The sequence below is a fragment of the Pleuronectes platessa genome, chromosome 1 (genome assembly GCF_947347685.1).
Source record: "Pleuronectes platessa chromosome 1, fPlePla1.1, whole genome shotgun sequence".
Taxonomy (NCBI): domain Eukaryota; kingdom Metazoa; phylum Chordata; class Actinopteri; order Pleuronectiformes; family Pleuronectidae; genus Pleuronectes; species Pleuronectes platessa.
Window position 1 is genome coordinate 33,561,419 of NC_070626.1, and position 20,371 is coordinate 33,581,789.

Sequence of the window (20,371 nt, forward strand, 5' to 3'; positions counted from 1 at the left end):
ATTCTTGGACCTTGATGAAAAATGAATCAGACATATAAAGAGGACTGAAATGTGTGAGTGTGTATAATTAGATGCAGCTTGGTTGAAGTTCAGGAGACTGTTAGCACAGGTATGTGCTGGACTGAAGGACATTCTATCTGTTGTGAATAATCCCCTGAAACTAAGAATGATTAGAATGACTCCTCCATATCTGCTTCAGGAGTGGGTACTGTTCATCAGTTTTCAGATTAGTTAGCTTCATGCAACAAAACTTCTTCGTTCTGTTTACGAAAAGATCTTGGTTTGTCTTAATACAATGATCCTTTCACAATGTTGACCACGTGCACAGACTCTCTGGCAGGAAGCCTTGGAGGCAAACTTCTCCCATGTTGGAATTGAGTTCCTGCAGTCTGCCATGTTTCACCACTTGCTCCAGCAACCAAGACTCAAACTGTCATGAAGTTACCTGAAGGCCACTTTAAGTTCTCCTACATGCAGGATGAAGCCAGGTTAACTCATCTGGTTGTACGCTACGTGTCACTCAATCCTCCACATCCAACCTGAAAAGGAAAATTTAAGCCACATTTGACATTTGCAGGTAGAAATGTTGTCCACTAAATCACATGTTCACTAAATCAGGTTCTCGTGTTTTCTTAGAATGGTGGATGTTTTTAATAAGACCTCATTTCATCTGATTGCGGCTTTAAAGTATAGATGGTCGGAAGATACCAAAAGCACGGCTGTCAGGGGTGTTTGTTCTTAAAAACTCTAATGTATGATGAAAGACTTCACATAAACACAAATGTTGCACCAAAGGATGATGTTTTGATTCTCCCTCATAAACACAGTCTCTTTCAAATATCTACTCTGTCTCAATCTTTTGAATTATTTAAATAAGGTCTGCCTTTGAGATTACAATGTGGCCCTTCCAGCGGTCTAAGGAAGCAATGCCCCTGTGATTTGCCTCTTACTGATCACAGCCAGTGTTTCACCTTCCCTGGGCAGAACCAGCTGCCCTCTGTTTTATTATCATTGTAGCATGTCGTGGTCAGAAGCTGCCCAGTCCCTAGAATGACCTCAACACTTCTGTTACTTAACCTGCTAATGTCGCCTCATTTGAATCAAACACATTCATTTATGCTTTTCTACAAGTACAATCCATGATAATAAGAGCATTGATTCACTGGGGTGTTTAGCATACAGGTCCAAACGTACTTGAAGAGCAGCTTGTGTTGCATTAAATCTCAACAAGATTTAAATTCAGTTTCTCCACACTGAGAATCATTTGAAGAGCTGTGGCCCCTCAGAGATATTTGAGACTTTCACAGATACAGTTTTGTGTTTTTGTGTGTTTGTGTGTGTGTGTGTGTGTGTGAAGAGGCAGAACAACAGATACCAGAGAGCCCATATCTGGTTTGTTTCTCTTACATAAGAAGTGAACCTGGGGCATTCGATGGTTTGTTACACTGAACAATCTGAAGAGGCTTCATTGGAAAAGGGCAGGTGATGGAATGAATCATCTGTTGATTAGAAGCAGAAACGTCTTCAGTGTCGTTCTCTGCTCTTCTTTCATTGAAGGAATAGTTCTGATGTAACTCACACAGAGTTCTCATGGTAATGTTGCCTGTAAGCAGGGAAACCATTTCAGTACCGAGCTCAGGCATCAAACTGACGACCCTCGGTCTAGCAGGCACCAGCTGTATAGGAACCTTTGGAACCCAACCCTCCGTACACGAAGAAGTCCTCTACAAAGACGTCAAGTCAGAAAGGACACGAGATTCAAGTGTTTAGGTAAAAGGAGCAGACGCTGGTGTCGATGCAAACAAAACACGTTATCTCTGCAGTGGATCTACTCACCAGGTCCTGCTGCTCCAGAAAGTCCTGCCTCCTTTCTGCTGACATCTTCTGGAGTTCATGTCTGTTAATGGTTTAAGATTCGCTTGTATCTCCCATTAGTCCCCCTCACATAACCCTTACTGGTCTGAACCACCGTGTGTCAATCAAAAGGGAAAAGCTTGGAGTTGGTTGAGAAGGATTCTGAGAAATAATGACAATGGTGTAAAAAATCTAAAACCCAACCTGCACCAGTTTTTATTTACATCCAGAAGCGGTGTGTTCTTAACACAACAAGACTGTATATACAGAAATCATTACCTCTGACGGTTGTTTGTGTGTTTGTGTTTGTTTCACTGTTAACTGACAGGTGCAGTTTCAGAAGATCCAGCAGCTGCGTTTGTGCCAGCCCCGGGTTCAGTACTACGGAGGTTCTCTGCCCAACGTCAATCAGATCGGAAACAGCAGCAATGAGTTTCAGGTGAGTTCTCATCACAGTCAAAATATACACAAGGACTAACAACTCCTTTAGACATTCAGCCAAAGTTCCAGTTGTTCAATCTTCTCTCAGGCAAACTAAGGATTTTGATTTTAGTCCAGGTTGATATAACATGTATCATCTCTTCAGCTTTGACAGGAGTGTTTCTGATTCCGGGTTAGTGCAGTGAATCTCATTAGACTGAATTTACAGCTCCATATTTATCTCCGTCAAGGAGGTGATGTTTCTATCTGCATGTGTTTGAGATGTTCTGTTACCACCAGCTTCAGAAATATCTTTTTTAAATGCTCTGGTATCAGGTCGGCCCTCGGTATGAACTAATACACAAAGTCCAGGTATGTGAATCGGTATCAAGAAAAGAAAAAGGAAATTCGTTGCTGGATTACACAGAACTACTGAATCCATTTCATGAAATTTGGTGGAGGGGCGGGGCTCGACCAGAGGAAGAACTCACTGCATTTTGGAATTTATCCGTATAAACGGACGGATACAGGAATGGTTTCTTACTTTATTTACTACGGGGAGATAGCATTAGCTTTGGCAGATGTGTGTGCGCCCTCGTAGTTAAAGAATTAATTGAGTTATAAAATGCTAAAACACTACTGAAGTATCTCATATTCTAAGATTCATCACAATCATTGGATCCTCTGTCAGGAGGAATATGATGTAAATGGTAGAAATGTGCTGCAGTAAAATAATCAACCAGTATACTAGGTGGTGCTTTATTCACAGTCTGAACATGAGCTTATGGATAAACTGGTGTTGTAATTAATGGAGTTTATTTTATATGACTGTTCTTTGATGATTTCTTTCAGGCAAAAGGATGTTTGATGTAAAACTAAAGCTGAACTTCTGTCTTTAAAACCCTGTTTACCTTGAGGTTACATCTATAACACTCAGGGTCTTATTCTCAATCAGCTCTAATGTCTAATGTTGCCCTAACCCTAGAAAAACAGTCAAATGCTTCACTGGAGCTTCAGAAGAGCAAACAAGCTTCTCCTGAGAGCCTTAAATAATTCAGACGAGTTTCTGATGAAAAAGTAGGAAATAGAAGATTTGTCTGAAGCAGATATGTTAGTGATCTCCTAGTGTTGCTCCACAGCCTGAGTCTGTATCTGTGTCAGCTCTCCAAGGACCTGGCTCTGCTGGATACAGGCTCCAGGTGACGTGTCCTTGTTACTTGAGAGAAAGGCCCTTTGAGGCAGAGCAGTAGGTGCAGCTCTGTGACCAGCTCCAGAAATCAAACCCCGCACTGATCCAGTCCATTCAGCTTCTCCACAAAATACATGGCGTCTAGATTCCACTTGATGATAATCACTCATTAGACCTAATTCAATCAGATGCATGTAGAGTCCTTCATGTGATCTACTTTATGTAAAGCCTGCAGTCTGTGAGCAATGTCCTGGGATCAGCATTCAAATGGGGATTTTACTGTGTATTCACTTTAGCTCTTACCTCCACTTAATGGCCACTTTATCACCAGACCTTATAATCATTTATTGAGATCAGATGCATTTGATATATGTTCATAGATATGCTCTAACTGCTTAAATTACACAAAGGCAAAATATCCACTCTGTGCTACAGTTGAAGGAACAAACAACAACAGAATAGAACCTTCTGGCAAAATCTGTGTAAAACTGAGACTCATGTTATTTTAACATAGTTGAAAGACTGTTTCACTTAAACCACTCTCATCTAAAAACAGGAATTAAAGCAAGAGAAGATTTGTGAGAGTAAAGCTTTGTCCAGAAGGAACTGTATCCTGATGTCCTTGTGCCACCTTCTGGCAGCGGTGGCCTCTTCCTCCTCAATACGCTGTACTTCCTCCGCTCATATAATACACATATAGTCTTCTTCTATATCTATTGGATTATGTTCCTCTACCTGTTGTTCTAATTGGTGTAGAAATGTAGAATAAAATGTGGAAGTTGCGGTTGTAGCACACAGTCAGGGAGCTGGCAAAAGTTTTCCAGTGATGTAAAAACCTTCATCTGGCAACAAATGTTTGAGTTTATCTCAGTCCAGGCAACACGAGGGAGATGAATCATTGCTTTTTGACATATACTGTCGATATTGTAATGATTCAAAGTTGATTGAAAATCCAGAAAACTCCCTGTTGAAATAAAGCCAAAGATGAGGACTGTGTTGTTTCTCTGCTACGTCGTCAGAAAGTAGTTGATGGTGACAATGATATATCAATTGTATTTGTATAGCCCCAAATCATAATATGCACATATACTAACCCCCCCCCCCCCCCCCTCGAAGATAGACCCCCCCTCTGGAAGGTAGACCCCACTTCTGGAAGGTAGAACCCCCCCCTCGAAGGTAAACCCACCTCCGGAAGGTGGAACCCCCCCCCCCCCCCCCCTCTCAAAGATAGACCCCACCTCTGAAAGGTAGAACCCCCCCCCCTCGAAGGTAAACCCCACCTCCGGAAGGTGGAACCCCCCCCCCCCCCCCCTCTCAAAGATAGACCCCACCTCTGAAAGGTAGAACCCCCCACTCTCGAAGGTAAACCCCACATCTGGAAGGTAGAACCCCCCCCCTCTCTCGAAGGTAACCCCCACCTCTGGATGGTAGGCCCCCCCCCCCCCCCCCGAAGGTAAACCCCACCTCTGGAAGGTAGAACCCCCCCTCTCGAAGATAGACCCCACCTCTGGAAGGTAGACCCCCCCCCCCCTCTCTCGAAGGTAACCCCCACCTCTGGATGGTAGGCCCCCCCACCCGAAGGTAAACCCCACCTCTGGAAGGTAGAACCCCCCCTCTCGAAGGTAGACCCCACTTCTGGAAGGTAGAACCCCCCCCCCCCTCTCTAAGATAGACCCCACCTCTTGATGGTAGGCCCCCCCCCCCCCCCCCCCGAAGGTAAACCCCACCTCTGGAAGGTAGAACCCCCCCTCTCGAAGATAGACCCCACCTCTGGAAGGTAGACCCCCCCCCCCCCTCTCTCGAAGGTAACCCCCACCTCTGGATGGTAGGCCCCCCCACCCGAAGGTAAACCCCACCTCTGGAAGGTAGAACCCCCCCTCTCGAAGGTAGACCCCACTTCTGGAAGGTAGAACCCCCCCCCCTCTCTAAGATAGACCCCACCTCTTGATGGTAGCCCCCCCCCCCTCGAAGGTAAACCCCACCTCTGGAAGGTAGAACCCCCCCTCTCGAAGGTAGACCCACTTCTGGAAGGTAGAACCCCCCACCTCTGGAAGGTAGACCCCACCTCTTGATGGTAGCCCCCCCCCCCTCGAAGGTAAACCCCACCTCTGGAAGGTAGAACCCCCCCTCTCGAAGGTAGACCCACTTCTGGAAGGTAGACCCCACCTCTAGAAGGTAGACCCCCCCCCCCCCCCCCCCTCGAAGGTAAACCCCACCTCTGGAAGGTAGAACCCCCCTCTCGAAGGTAGACCCACTTCTGGAAGGTAGAACCCCCCACCTCTGGAAGGTAGAACCCCCCCACCTCTGGAAGGTAAACCCCACCTCTGGAAGGTAGACCCCCCCCTTTCGAAGGTAAACCCCATCTCCGGAAGGTAGAACCCCCCCCCCTCTCAAAGATAGACCCCACCTCTGAATGGTAGCCCCCCCCCCTCGAAGGTAAACCCCACCTCTGGAAGGTAGAACCCCCCCTCCCGAAGGTAGACCTCACTTCTGTAAGGTAGAACCCCCCCTCTCGAAGGTAGACCTCACTTCTGGAAGGTAGAACCCCCCCACCTCTCGAAGGTAAACCCCCCCTCCTCGAAGGTAGACCCCACCTCTGGAAGGTAGAACCCCGCCTCTTGAAGATAGACCCCCCCCCCCCCCTCTGGATGGTAGCCCCCCCCCTCGAAGGTAAACCCCCCCCCTCCTCGAAGGTAGACCCCACCTCTAGAAGGTAAACCCCCCCCTCTTGAAGATAGACCCCACCTCTTGATGGTAGACCCCCCCCCCCCCCCCCCCCTCTGGAAGGTAGACCCCCCCTCTTGTCATATGGCATCTCCTGACCCCGGGACTCTCAGAGGTGCTCTCACCTGAACACACAGTGGATGAACGGGCTTGCATCTTAGATTCTGTGGCTGTTACCATCGTACATCAAATTTGATTTGATCCCAAGAGTGCTGATTCATGAGATAAGTGAAAATGCCTCAGTCTGCAGGTGTTGTTGGACTGGATACAGATTAAATGGAGTTTTTACATATACAACTAGGGTTTCTATTGATCTCAGTCAAAGTGTTGATGTTTTAGTTCTCCTCTTCCTGTCGACCTGTGGAACCACAGTGTTTATGTCTCTGGTTTGAGAAGACTCCTCCTGTCTCTGTCTCAGGGGGGTTTCCCTTCAGGATTGGACTCCACCCGAGGGACCCGCCACCATGGGCTGGTCGAGAGGGTTCACAGGGGCCCCAACCGAATCAACTCTCCCCACCGCCGACCCGTCGACAAGCATGGACGGCTGATATCCTTCTATACACGAGTGCTGAAAGTAGGAGATCTCAAAGTGTCGTGATGTCCTCACCACGAACGCTCCAGTCCAGGTTGACTGTTTTTCTCTTACATGCAGCTTTGTGTTGATCTGGTGTTTGAACAGGCTGGATGTGAGTCTATCAGTTTAGAGCCAACATTAGCATTAACAGCACTTTGAAGATCCCTGATGTTCACCACTCATCTCTACCTGCTCAGAGACCATGTTTGTGTGTTGTGTATGTTTGTGTTTCATATTGTGTAGTGACACTGAACCATCTGATCGTAGCCGACATGAATTTAGAATAGATTTCTCTTTGGTAAATATTTCCATGGTAACAGCAAGCTGAGACAACACGACTACACCTGAGGATTATGGGTAGTGTAGTACTTCTTGACATTTAGAATAAAACATGTTTTTCCTAAAACACAGTTGATATCATATTGAAGCTGATAAATACAACTCTATTCAGAAAACAGATTCGATTACTTTATTGATCCTCGGAGGGAAGTTAAATCATCTTAGGTTACAAATTAAGAAAGAAAAGAAAATGCACAAGGTGCTGTGGAAGTTCACACTATATGACACAATGGGACATTAAATATATAAGTTGCAAAAGGAGAAGTGATACTGGTTTGCGAAGAATAGTGGTGATAACGTTATGTTGAAATGATGATAATGTTGATAATAATAATGTACAGTGATAGCATAGCATAATAATACGAGCACAGCATATTTATAATAATGTAATAGCAGTCATAATACAGCATCAATAGAGTGGTAATAACTCAGAGATGTCTTTATGACTAGCATGTTAGAGGTACATAAATCCATTCACACGCAGCATAATATATGGATATGATATATAACCTCAATATAGTTATAAGAGATTTTTACTTCAGGAACCAGCTGTCGCGCTCGTTAGGACAAAGATTAACTTTCCTGAACTGGAGTCACACCCTGTCTGTCACGTTTACATGAAACACACCCGGCAGCGTTTTAATAATCTGTTCAGTTCCTTCCTGAGGCCGAGACGACCTGTGACAGGGTAATTGAAACGTGTTCTACAGACAGAAACATGTAACCTGCACTGATGGAAACAAGCACTTTATTGTTATAGCACACAGCTTGTTGTGGAGAATGTAATCACAACTTCACTGGGTACCTGCTCAAGAGTCTGTATGGTTCTAAACTACCATCATTATTAATATTATGAATAAACCTATTGCTCTTTGCAGCCAACACAATATAATAAGGTGACAGTGCTGGATAGTCTCCTGGATAATTCACATTGGAACTGGCCTTAAATGAAAAATGAATATGGACTCACTCCAGTAGAATATACTTCCTGAGCTCTCATCATATGATGTCATGTATGTAAAGTATGTGTCCACTGTCCACACAAGGATTTTGAGCCATAAATAGACACACTGCTAGGAAAGAGGACAACAGACACTGAACTGATCATTGAGACATGTTAGAGGACGAGCACTGAGGCTGGTCAGTGAGCCCGGATGGTCCTGGTCAGTGAGCCTGGATGCTCCTGGTCAGTGAGCCCGGATGGTCCTGGTCAGTGAGCCCGGATGGTCCTGGTCAGTGAGCCCGGATGGTCCTGGTCAGTGAGGCTGGATGGTCCTGGTCAGTGAGCCTGGATGGTCCTGGTCAGTGAGCCCGGATGGTCCTGGTCAGTGAGCCCGGATGCTCCTGGTCAGTGAGCCCGGATGGTCCTGGTCAGTGAGCCCGGAGGGTCCTGGTCAGTGAGCCCGGATGCTCCTGGTCAGTGAGCCCGGATGGTCCTGGTCAGTGAGCCCGGATGGTCCTGGTCAGTGAGCCTGGATGGTCCTGGTCAGTGAGCCCGGATGGTCCTGGTCAGTGAGCCCGGATGCTCCTGGTCAGTGAGCCCGGATGGTCCTGGTCAGTGAGCCCGGAGGGTCCTGGTCAGTGAGCCCGGATGCTCCTGGTCAGTGAGCCCGGATGGTCCTGGTCAGTGAGCCCGGATGGTCCTGGTCAGTGAGCCCGGATGCTCCTGGTCATTGAGCCCGGATGGTCCTGGTCAGTGAGCCTGGATGGTCCTGGTCAGTGAGCCTGGATGGTCCTGGTCAGTGAGCCCGGATGGTCCTGGTCAGTGAGCCCGGATGCTCCTGGTCATTGAGCCTGGATGCTCCTGGTCAGTGAGCCTGGATGGTCCTGGTCAGTGAGCCTGGATGGTCCTGGTCAGTGAGCCTGGATGGTCCTGGTCAGTGAGCCTGGATGGTCCTGGTCAGTGAGCCTGGATGGTCCTGGTCAGTGAGCCCGGAGGGTCCTGGTCAGTGAGCCCGGATGCTCCTGGTCAGTGAGCCCGGATGGTCCTGGTCAGTGAGCCCGGATGGTCCTGGTCAGTGAGCCCGGATGCTCCTGGTCAGTGAGCCCGGATGGTCCTGGTCAGTGAGCCTGGATGGTCCTGGTCAGTGAGCCTGGATGGTCCTGGTCAGTGAGCCTGGATGGTCCTGGTGGTTTCAGCAGTTTGGGACCACAGACAGTTTTCTGACTTCTTATTGGAACAGCATCAGATTGGTCAGGTGATTTGTTTCTCTTCTTCGATGGCACGTGACTTCTTGGGTTAGTCTGATTCTCCTCGGTTACATTTCCCACGTGTGTTTTAAGGGTCTTGTTTTGGCCCGGCCCGCCACAGAGGGATCGCCTGAACAAGGCCCGACCCAAACCCAGAGCAGACGCATTCATCGTAAATTACTCATCAGCTTGTCATCACTGATTAAGCATTTTTTTAATTTCACAGTAATTATCAGAAATGTTTTGACATCTGCCCTCAATGAGCCTCTGACAGAATCTTTCTAACTGAGGAAACATAACGAAACTCTGTGTGTTGAATGTTTCTGTTTGTCGTGATACGAGTTGTTATGAAGCACGTGTGTTTCTGCTGTTGTTGCTGTCACGGCAGAAGCAGCTGGTTCTTCTGTAGATTTCCGACTGTGTGGTTCCTTGTGTATCGAAGGTGTTATCTTTATGGTGTGAAGGTCACTGTTGAGACTGTCGGTGCCAAAACACGGTGCCGCTGGGGTCTTGTGGCTAACCCGAGTTAGCATCACCCTCGTTCCCTCACAAGAGCCAGGGAGCTTTTTCCACATGTAATTGTGATCATTACACAAAGTGGAGTCTCATACAAACAAGTGTATGGTTCTTGGCACACGTAGTTTTCAACAAGATAATCTCCATGAAGCCTTAATGTGAACTTCAGCCCTGTGATGTGAAAGACGCTTTAGTGAGTGATGTTCACCATAAATGTCCCCAAATAACCCTGGTACTTTCTTTTAGCCACTTGTTAGAAACCACTTTTTTAAAGACACGTAAAATATATAATGAAGAATCAAACATATCAGACATATTTTATTCAACAATAAACCTTGGAAATTGATTTAAAATAAACCACAGGCCACATTTAGGGAATCAAACTGAAAACACTTAAAAATTCCTCTTTAACTTTGAGACGAGGTCATTTCTGTGACTTCTGAATCGTTCCTTTGAAGGATCCTGTCAGATTGTTCACAAGGAGGAAATCACTCCTTTACAGGAACTTTTAGTTTAACACAGTTATTCTGTTCATCTTAGTGTATCATAGAAAATTAACACAAAAATAAAAGTGCCTGAGAGTGACTCAGGATTGGTCGAGAGCATGTATGGGCGGGACCTCCATACCAAGGTTCCGCTTCACGGTCACTACGAGACAGACCCACAACTCCCAGTGACGTCAAGAGCACAAGAGGCAGCCGCACCCAGAAAGGAAGTGGAGATAAATCATATTTCTATCCTGTCTGTAGAAGTTATGCATGTTACAGAAGACGTGAGAGGTCACGGGGAATAAACAGGCCTGAAGTGCTTTAGTTTCCAAGTTTTGTAGATAATGTTTAATATGTAACTTTCTCATCCACACAGGGGAAATGACAGAACCATCATGTGGTCATATACCCCAAACAAAACAAGCGAGGTTGTAAATATTTGATAAAACTAAAATATAGTTATTTTGTCTGCTGATAAACTTACAATCATTTAAACTTTGAAAGAACCTTTGTGTTTATTTGAGGCAGTTTGGCCACTGAGCAGTCTGGTAACCTCCAAACCACAGAACATCTTGAACTGTGGAACGTGGATTAAATGATGACTTGTAGCAGAGCAGCGTCTGGAAAAGAAAAATGAGTTGTTTGTGTCTCTTATCCAATCACAGTGCTTGAAAGAGGAAAGCGCGTTGGTGGCTGATTGACTAAAATACACTATATATCTTGAGTTGTATCCCAGTTTTACTTTCACTGCTTGTGTAGTGTAGAGAAATGCTGGCTCACTGACATACACCAGTTTGTGCTCGATCCCACTTTGACGTCAGCTTGTTGGTGGATGTGGAACTACTCAGCGAACCAGTTGGACAGGATACTTCCCTCTCGCTGGCTGCAGGCACCACAGTTCTGCCCTTTCCGCTGCAATTTGTATATGTGTGGTTTTGCTTATCGTGTGATTTGTTTGAGGTAATGAGTGACGGTGTGTCTTCAGTCTCTGTAAATATCTTCCACTACTGATAATAATTTGCCCGAGACCCGAGCAGATGCTTAGCAGAACGCTGGTCGGCCTCATGCGCCTGCTAATCTCTGCTATAATGTGTTTATGGTGATCGGGCAATGTTTTCAACCCTGCACCCAAAACAGTGATCCAGAGAGCAGCCTGTTTCAGACGAGCTCAAGGACCCCCCCCCCCGTGACACACACACACAGACTATGTCAGGAACTCTGAGTCACTATTCAGCAGTAAACCAGATAATAATGTCTTTGTTTCATTAAGTGTTTGAAAAAGGAAGATTTACACTTCAGGGCTTGGACGAGAATGTGGTCACAGAACTTTCTTCTCTTGTTATATGTTCAACTCTCATCCTCCTCTTTATGGCGTGCATTAGTCCTTTGATCTCTAGTTGGAACCCAGCCTGGTTTATTTTTAAATGTTTACGACGTACTTGTCTCCTATTTCTTTCTTTGTGATGATTTTAAATATGATAGAAAAACCCTTTGTATCAAAGTCATGAGTCTGTATTTGTTCTGATCATTTCCTTAACCCACCCCACATGGAGAGTTCTCCATATGGCGCCGTGTACCTGTCGCCACCTTCCGGACAACAACTGGAGAAGGTGAGTCGTGCATCTCGAGCTGCTGACTGTCTGTGTCTTCTCTTCTTACTCTAATGACATGTTTTAACAACAGGAACTGTTTCCTGCTGCCAGCGTGCTTCCTGTTTCAAACCTCTCTCTCTACCTACTTCTATCAGGGCGCTGAGGCAGTGTGACGTCAGAGCTGTGGCTGTCATTGTTTCTGCAGAAATGCTTCAAGTATCAGGATGCTGTGTTAGCCCTGGGAAGCCTGAATCTCACTAAAGGTGTTTGGCAGATAGCCTTTTGCTCTAAAGGTCATAGCCAGCAGCAGTAGTCATGCTGTTATGGGATTTCATGTTGTCACAGCATCGTTGTGGTGCAGAACCTTAGATGAGATTCAGTTTCAGGACCTGCTGGAAAACCATGACGAGCCGACCAGGATTTGTTTCCCAGCTCTGGTTGAGCCTCCATAGAGAAGTCAGTGTTCATCAGGGAGTGAATTATGGTCCTGTGATGAAATGGCTCAGTCAGGCTCCTCCCCGCTCACTCTCTGGACATTTGTGTTTAGTACGCTGGCTTCTGGCCGGCTGCCAGTCTCTCTTCTTCTTCTTCTTCTTCTTCTTCTTCTTCTTCTTCTTCTTCTTCCTCTTCCTCTTCTTCCGCAGCACAGACGCTCTCCAGGCTCAGTGGAGCGTACTGTAGCAGCTTGCACTGTAGAAGTGAGCAGGGCCCACGCCCTCTCATCATTGTTGACAGCACAAAACAGGTTGGCTGAGAAACGTCCTCATGGAGCAACCAGACGTCAGTGTTCTCAGAGTGGGTGTGTTCCTGGAGGCGCCATGTGGCACCATGCACTGAATGCAGACTTTCATGTTTAATTTGAGCAGCTTCAGACGCGTCCCTCAACCAAACCGTGAGCATCACGTCAAACCTCTGACGTGATGAATCCATCTGCAGTGGGAACCTGTACCTGGTCTAATCGTAGCGAAGATGTAAAATAACACACAATTTATGTCTATTCTAGTGATGCTCATCTTGTTCATAGTTTCTATTCTTCCATCATAGATTTCTATATTTCTATATGCGACTGGCATCAGCTCTGTCAAGTCTCTGCAGGCCAAGCTTCACCTCCTGCTCCAACCTGCAGCAGATTGTTGTCACAGTGTGTAACAGATAAACTTCCCCCACTGCAGCGACTGATAGGCAACTTTACTGTCATTGGCAGAGATGGGGGGGGGGGGGGGGGGGGGGGGCAGCTTAAAGCATCTAATATCTACTAATACAAATGTTAGTTTCATAGTCTTTTAAATTATTGCTAATTATCTGTGCTTATAACTCACTTTTAAAATATTGATTTAGATGTTATCTTTTCTAAAGACTGCTCCTTGCTTCTCTTTCATAATCCTTATTGCTGTCTTTACTCCAATATGTAAAATGACTTATTCATAAATCGTATATAGTCACACAGAGCAGACCAAAGTCAGAGCATTAAAATGATTATGACAAAAAAATACAGTCCAGTTTGATAATAGAACACAACTTTCCTGTAACAACTCATCTTGCTACAATCAATAAAACCCTAATGCAGTTTGGTGTTTATGAACTTATTGATGTTACTTCAGACCAGTGGGTTCGAGCTCCTCAATGAAAAGATCAAATGGATTCCTGCTCATTTCTTTGTACTGTAGCTTGTGAATGTGGTTAAAAGAATGAGCTGCACGTCAGGGTTGTGTTTCAGCTGAAGTCTCACGTAGAGTATTTCAAAAACATTCTCCTCTTGTTCAAAATCAGTGACTCGGTTCTAGATCCGCCCGTGGAAATGGCGCTAAGCTGTTGTGTAGCAGTGAGAAGCAGATTCCCTGCGTCCCAGGGGAGAGCGGGGCGGTAAGTGTTTACACGCCAAACACATCTGCAGTGCATTAACGCCCGGCCTCTCTGGAGAACAGCCACTTAGAACAGCCGTTAACCGTCTCACTCCAGTGATCAGCCACTCACCTCCTCCAGCACTGATCACTGCCACAGTGCAAACACATATTTCAGCGTGTGTGTTTGTATTGAGGTGATTCTGGTGAACTACTCATGTCACATTAAACCCTTAACGCGTTGGGTCAGTATTATTGGATGGTCAGGCATGACAGAAATGCAGATCACAGAGCTGTTCACGCCTCTCACGGCTCCTCAGCCGCCGCCCCCCCCCCCCCCCGCCCAGCAGATCCTCTCCAGATTTGGTCAAGCTGTTTTTTTTCTTCTCTTTGGAGAAAAAGAAGAAGTGATTTCCCAACTTCTGTCCGTCTGTAGTGAGTCGGGCCATGATTTGGATATCCACCATCTGTCCTCTAGAGCCCACCCATGGCAGAGTGCTTTCTTGGAAGTGATTCTGGATAAAGAATCTCACTGTGCTGGTCCTGGGAAGAGATGCACTTGAAGGGGTCTGGTTCCTGGGGGTGAATGATGCATCAGTCCTGGATGTGTCCCTTTACAGATCCTATGCTACAGGGTCACAGCTTCATCCAGTCCCACGCTCTCCTCCTCCTCTGGTCACCCATCTTTGGCCTGCTATTCCTGTACCAGCCTCTCTCGGGATGAAAGCTCAGACCAGGCTCCCTGGAGATTGCTCTGCAGTTGTTCCCTCAATGGGGAGAGATGTACAACTTTCTTCTGCTGCTTCTTTGGGATATGTTGTTTGATGGCTGCTTTTTTATATAAACATTAAGGGTGTTCCCATCCGGATTTAATGGGCACATACTATGCCCATTTTACCACAGTTGATATGGTTCCTTGGGGTCTTAATGAAATGTGTGTAACATATTTTGGTCAAAATACCACAGAGATCATTTAAAACAGCATCTTTTTACCCTGTCCAGGGTTAGGGTTAGGGTACATCGCTGAACGAGGCCAGAGCGATCACATCTCAATTTGAAAGCCGTCATGAAGTTTTACTGATTTGTTTGTCTATATTAACAATATTGTAAAAGTCTAGGAATGAGAAAGTATCATGAGTTCAATTGACGACTGAGATGAGAAAATAAGCAAGATGCCTCACTCGTTAGTTATTTCAGCTCCAGGAAAAAACTGTCAATACAAAAGACAAAAGTGATTATTGAAAAAATGACGAGTGAGCCATCTCAATTCCTCCTCATCTCTGTTGAGACTTGCACTTCATGAGTGACAGCTGTTTGTCTCATCTGATCCTCTGTGTTTAGAGTTCACTGAACTAATTAGAGGGAATATCGTCCCATACCGATCAGTGGCAGATTAATAATTAATAAAAAGCCTAATTAAAAGCTGCCATGTGAAAACCAGTTGTTCAAAAAGCTTTGAGTTTCACCTCTTTGTTTTTTCACTGCACTCAAAAAGCACAGTTCATGAAAGAAGCTTCCTGTTGTATGACTGGAGGCTTGAACTTCATAGTCAGCGAATACTAGTCATGTTTATAGTTTGGGATTTTCAGAACAAGTTTATTACAAGGTAGGTTTTAATTTTGACCATTAAGGTTAAATTACAAACCTGGTAATGTAGGTTGGAGGTCAGTGTGTGGAAGAGGGGCTGGATCAGTTAGCGTCCTATCTGCCTCATGCAGGGAAGCCTGTTCATCAACAGATAAAAAGCTCTTTTGTCACTTTAGAGGACTAGTGTTAGAAAACAGTGCTTGTAGCTCCAGGAGGAGTCAGAGAGTCAAACCCCTGTCCTGCAGAACATCCACTTGTTCACTGGTCCCACTTCATGGCCTCAGGCCTCCACGAGGACACTTCACATCCACTTGTTGTTTCTCTGACCACTGAGGTCCTCAGGGAGCTGGTGGGGTTGCACTGGTTTTCTCCTCCCATTAGAAAGGAGAGAACGTTTGTGACTGGTCCTCAGGTTCCTGGCCTGCACTCATTCTTCACTCTGCTGTTAACTTATATTCTGTCATTTGTTTTTTTTATTTTCCTCAAATTTAAAACTGTATCTTGTTGTTTCTATTTCTACTATGACAATTTCCAAGTGTCCTTTCTCTTCTCCTCACATGTGCCAACACAACCACATCATGTTTATTACAGATTCTCCTCCTTCCTAAACTTTACGGCAGGAGCCAGGGCTCGCTCCTTTCACCCAGTGAATTTATCTGTCTTGATTTCCTCTGTCTGTCTTTGAAGGGAACAGCAGCCATGGACTGAGGAGAAACGGCCTGGGTTTAGATTAATATCACAACTCAACAGGTGACCCTTGACCTCTCTCTCTTTCCCTCAGTCGATCTTACTGCTTCCTCCCTCGCTCTCAGCAGCCACGGTTCTCTTCTTTCTCTGTGAGCGCAGAACGTCCTGGTTTCTCTCCTTCTGTGAATCTCTGCCTGTTCGTTCTTCCTCTGCAGCACTGACAGAGGAGCACAAAGGCCGACATGGTCCATTTCCTAATCTCTTTTTCTCTTTGTAGTTTTCCACTTGTCTTTCCCGTTTGTTATTTCTGAATTATTAATCATTAGTTCGTCTCTTACTAACCCAGCTTCAGGACTCATGGCTCCTTCACAGTCTAACATCAAGGCTACTTCTTCTGTTCTTCTTGCTTCAGCCTTTTTACATTCTTCTTTATGTGTTGTGTTATAATTTACACATAAACACTAGGGCTGTAACGATTCTCGAACCGAAACCGCGGTCCAGACGTCCACAGGTTCGGTTCACGATACACAAAGTGGAAATCGAACATGTGTTTCTGCTCAACTCCCCACGCTGCTGCAGGTGCAGCCTGTTGCGTGTATTTGTCAAATCACAATCGATCACAGCCCTGCGTCATCTGACCAACACAGAGGGACCAGTGTCTCCAGTGTCTCCAGTGTCTCCAGTGTCTCCAGTGTCTCCAGAGCAATGCGTGCGGAGGTCGGACAGGATCGTCTGTTTTACTTTGACTAACGTGCGTTGTAAGGTCTGTGTGTTGTCAGAGTCAGGAGGGAACCTGGTGCTGGACTCAGGTGGATGTTAATTCCTTCTGGAGTTTCCCTGGAGCTGCCGGATGGTTTATGACCGACTGACGGACCAACTGGACATCCACTTTACCGTGATGCCCTGAACATATTGTTTATATGAACCCTGTTGTTATTGAAGCGACACGGACGTTTCTCTTTCTGTTTACTCTGAGTTGTTGGTGTATGAAGATCTGCAGTAAAAACCGCTGGAGATTATTTGGTTGTATCTGTTTTCGGTTTGAAGTGGATTGAACTGAGGTGTGTTGGACTTGTGGGGGAGATTGAAACAGACTTTATAAATATACGGATGAGCTCTGGACGTTGAGACTGGACACACACACACACACACACACACACACAGTTTTATGTAAAGTTAAGTCCAACATGTTCTTTGGTACTTTTCGAGAACACCCCCCTGAAATAAAAAGCGAGGTCCGAACCGAGCCGTGGATTCTGCTCATCGTTACAGCCCTAACAGTCTCTGCTCTAGGCCCAGTGCACAGATGAGGTCTGACTACAAGATTATCATTATCCTTTGTTTTATGTTATTGAAAGATCACACACTGACTGTAAGTGGTAAGTTTCTTATTAACACGTATGTTTTCGTAGTCAGTGTCTTACTGAGGCTCATCTCATGGCTGGTCCATCACGTTACATCCAAGCTGCAGCTAACCGTCAGAAATACAAATCTTTTGAGATAGTACATTTGTCTAGTTTTCACAGCTCTACAGACACAGCCATACTGCATCTGATCACTGCTTGTTAATATATTAATATAATATCTGCTGCTTGACAGATTAACTTCACTAACATCTTTCAGGTTAACACTCAGCCGAGATTTAAATGCAAAGCTCTGTGAAACACATTCTAACTCACTACGGAAAATACAAAATTTACCCAAATCTCATCTGAAATGTTGACCTTATTTCATGTAAAACATTGCAAATTCATTCCAATGTGTACATGGAGTGCCACAACATTAGATTGTGTCTTTAAATATGGTTTTGCTTGGAAGTGTTGAATTTGAAATACAACAAAAAGCATTTTTTTAGATCTTTGTGTTGAAACTTTTTATAAATAAATATATATATATATATATATATGTAAAGATTTTCATATTTACACATATTAACATAGCATAGTTACATCAGTTTCTTTTTACATCGGCTGAAGCACCCAACAACTCGTAGAACATCAAGTCTTAGAAGTCGTTAAAGACTGATCTGATGGAATCATCTGAGATCTAATGCTTAGAGCTGGAGCTTGAAGGAAAGTAGTGATGACGCATGAATGAAGCCATCGAGCAGAGAGCACTACACAACGCTGAGCCGCACGGATCCTGGTCTCAGGGGTTTGTGTGGGTTCACCATGGATCGGACTCATTAAGATATATATTTCAAAGCTAAGAATATTTTGTAACTGAACAGTGAAATACATTTTCTAAAGGTAATAAAGCAGAATGTGTGTACATCACAGATCAACAGTCCTGTGAGGGTGAGTGTGTGTCAGTGTGAGCCTGCAGCTCATGAGGAGGCGGAGCAGGAAGCACGATGACCAATCATCTGCCTCTGTCCAAGGTGCTTGAACGCTTTGCATCATTCTCTTCTTCCTCCCACACAGAACCAATTCAGACTCGGCTCTCCACACAAGCGCCATGAACCAGAACCCTCAGGACCCCTTCGGCATTCATCAGCAGATGGGTCGAGGTCCCAACCACCGAAATGGTGAGAGTTTCACACAACACACCACAACATGCACACCTTCAATAAACCAGATGTTTTACTTGTGTGTCTGTCTGACTGTTAAAGATTTTAGTCATCAATGTCTTAGAAGAGATGCTGGCTTTGAAGGTTAGGAAAGACAGCTCCTCCCCCGGTGAAGAGAGCTCCTCTCCCGGTGAAGAGAGCTCCTCTCCCGGTGAAGAGAGCTCCTCTCCTGGTGAAGAGAGCTCCTCCCCCGGTGAAGAGAGCTCCTCTCCAGGTGAAGAGAGCTCCTCTCCAGGTGAAGAGAGCTCCTCTCTAGGTGAAGATAGCTCCTCTCCCGGTGAAGAGAGCTCCTCTCCCGGTAGAGAGAGCTCCTCTCCAGGTGAAGAGAGCTCCTCTCCCGGTGAAGAGAGCTCCTCTCCCGGTAGAGAGAGCTCCTCTCCCGGTGAAGAGAGCTCCTCTCCAGGTGAAGAGAGCTCCTCCCCCGGTGAAGAGAGCTCCTCTCCCGGTGAAGAGAGCTCCTCTCCCGGTGAAGAGAGCTCCTCTCCAGGTGAAGAGAGCTCCTCTCCAGGTGAAGAGAGCTCCTCTCCCGGTGAAGAGAGCTCCTCTCCCGGTGAAGAGAGCTCCTCCCCCGGTGAAGAGAGCTCCTCTCCCGGTGAAGAGAGCTCCTCTCCCGGTAGAGAGAGCTCCTCTCCAGGTGAAGAGAGCTCCTCTCCCGGTGAAGAGAGCTCCTCCCCCGGTGAAGAGAGCTCCTCTCCAGGTGAAGAGAGCTCCTCTCCAGGTGAAGAGAGCTCCTCCCCCGGTGAAGAGAGCTCCTCTCCCGGTGAAGAGAGCTCCTCTCCCGGTAGAGAGAGCTCCTCCCCCGGTGAAGAGAGCTCCTCCCCCGGTGAAGAGAGCTCCTCTCCCGGTGAAGAGAGCTCCTCTCCCGGTAGAGAGAGCTCCTCTCCAGGTGAAGAGAGCTCCTCCCCCGGTGAAGAGAGCTCCTCTCCCGGTGAAGAGAGCTCCTCTCCAGGTGAAGAGAGCTCCTCTCCCGGTGAAGAGAGCTCCTCTCCCGGTAGAGAGAGCTCCTCTCCCGGTGAAGAGAGCTCCTCCCCCGGTGAAGAGAGCTCCTCTCCCGGTGAAGAGAGCTCCTCTCCCGGTGAAGAGAGCTCCTCTCCCGGTGAAGAGAGCTCCTCTCCAGGTGAAGAGAGCTCCTCTCCCGGTGAAGAGAGCTCCTCCCCCGGTGAAGAGAGCTCCTCCCCCGGTGAAGAGAGCTCCTCCCCCGGTGAAGAGAGCTCCTCTCCCGGTAGAGAGAGCTCCTCCCCCGGTGAAGAGAGCTCCTCCCCCGGTGAAGAGAGCTCCTCTCCCGGTGAAGAGAGCTCCTCTCCCGGTAGAGAGAGCTCCTCTCCAGGTGAAGAGAGCTCCTCCCCCGGTGAAGAGAGCTCCTCTCCAGGTGAAGAGAGCTCCTCTCCAGGTGAAGAGAGCTCCTCCCCCGGTGAAGAGAGCTCCTCTCCAGGTGAAGAGAGCTCCTCTCCAGGTGAAGAGAGCTCCTCCCCCGGTGAAGAGAGCTCCTCTCCAGGTGAAGAGAGCTCCTCCCCCGGTGAAGAGAGCTCCTCTCCCGGTGAAGAGAGCTCCTCTCCCGGTAGAGAGAGCTCCTCTCCAGGTGAAGAGAGCTCCTCCCCCGGTGAAGAGAGCTCCTCTCCAGGTGAAGAGAGCTCCTCTCCAGGTGAAGAGAGCTCCTCCCCCGGTGAAGAGAGCTCCTCTCCAGGTGAAGAGAGCTCCTCTCCAGGTGAAGAGAGCTCCTCCCCCGGTGAAGAGAGCTCCTCTCCAGGTGAAGAGAGCTCCTCTCCAGGTGAAGAGAGCTCCTCCCCCGGTGAAGAGAGCT

The 20,371-nt window shown here is 46.7% G+C and overlaps 1 protein-coding gene across 1 annotated transcript in view; it reads left to right on the top strand.

Annotated features, from left to right (window-relative positions):
- crtc3 (CREB regulated transcription coactivator 3) overlaps positions 1–20,371 on the top strand; it is a 36,747-nt gene that overhangs the window by 4,641 nt on the left and 11,735 nt on the right. Inside the window, 6 exon segments of the mRNA XM_053428624.1 lie at positions 2,183–2,293; positions 6,606–6,734; positions 11,842–11,883; positions 11,885–11,904; positions 16,002–16,064; positions 18,425–18,528. Of these exon segments, the coding sequence (XP_053284599.1) occupies positions 2,183–2,293; positions 6,606–6,734; positions 11,842–11,883; positions 11,885–11,904; positions 16,002–16,064; positions 18,425–18,528 (469 nt within the window).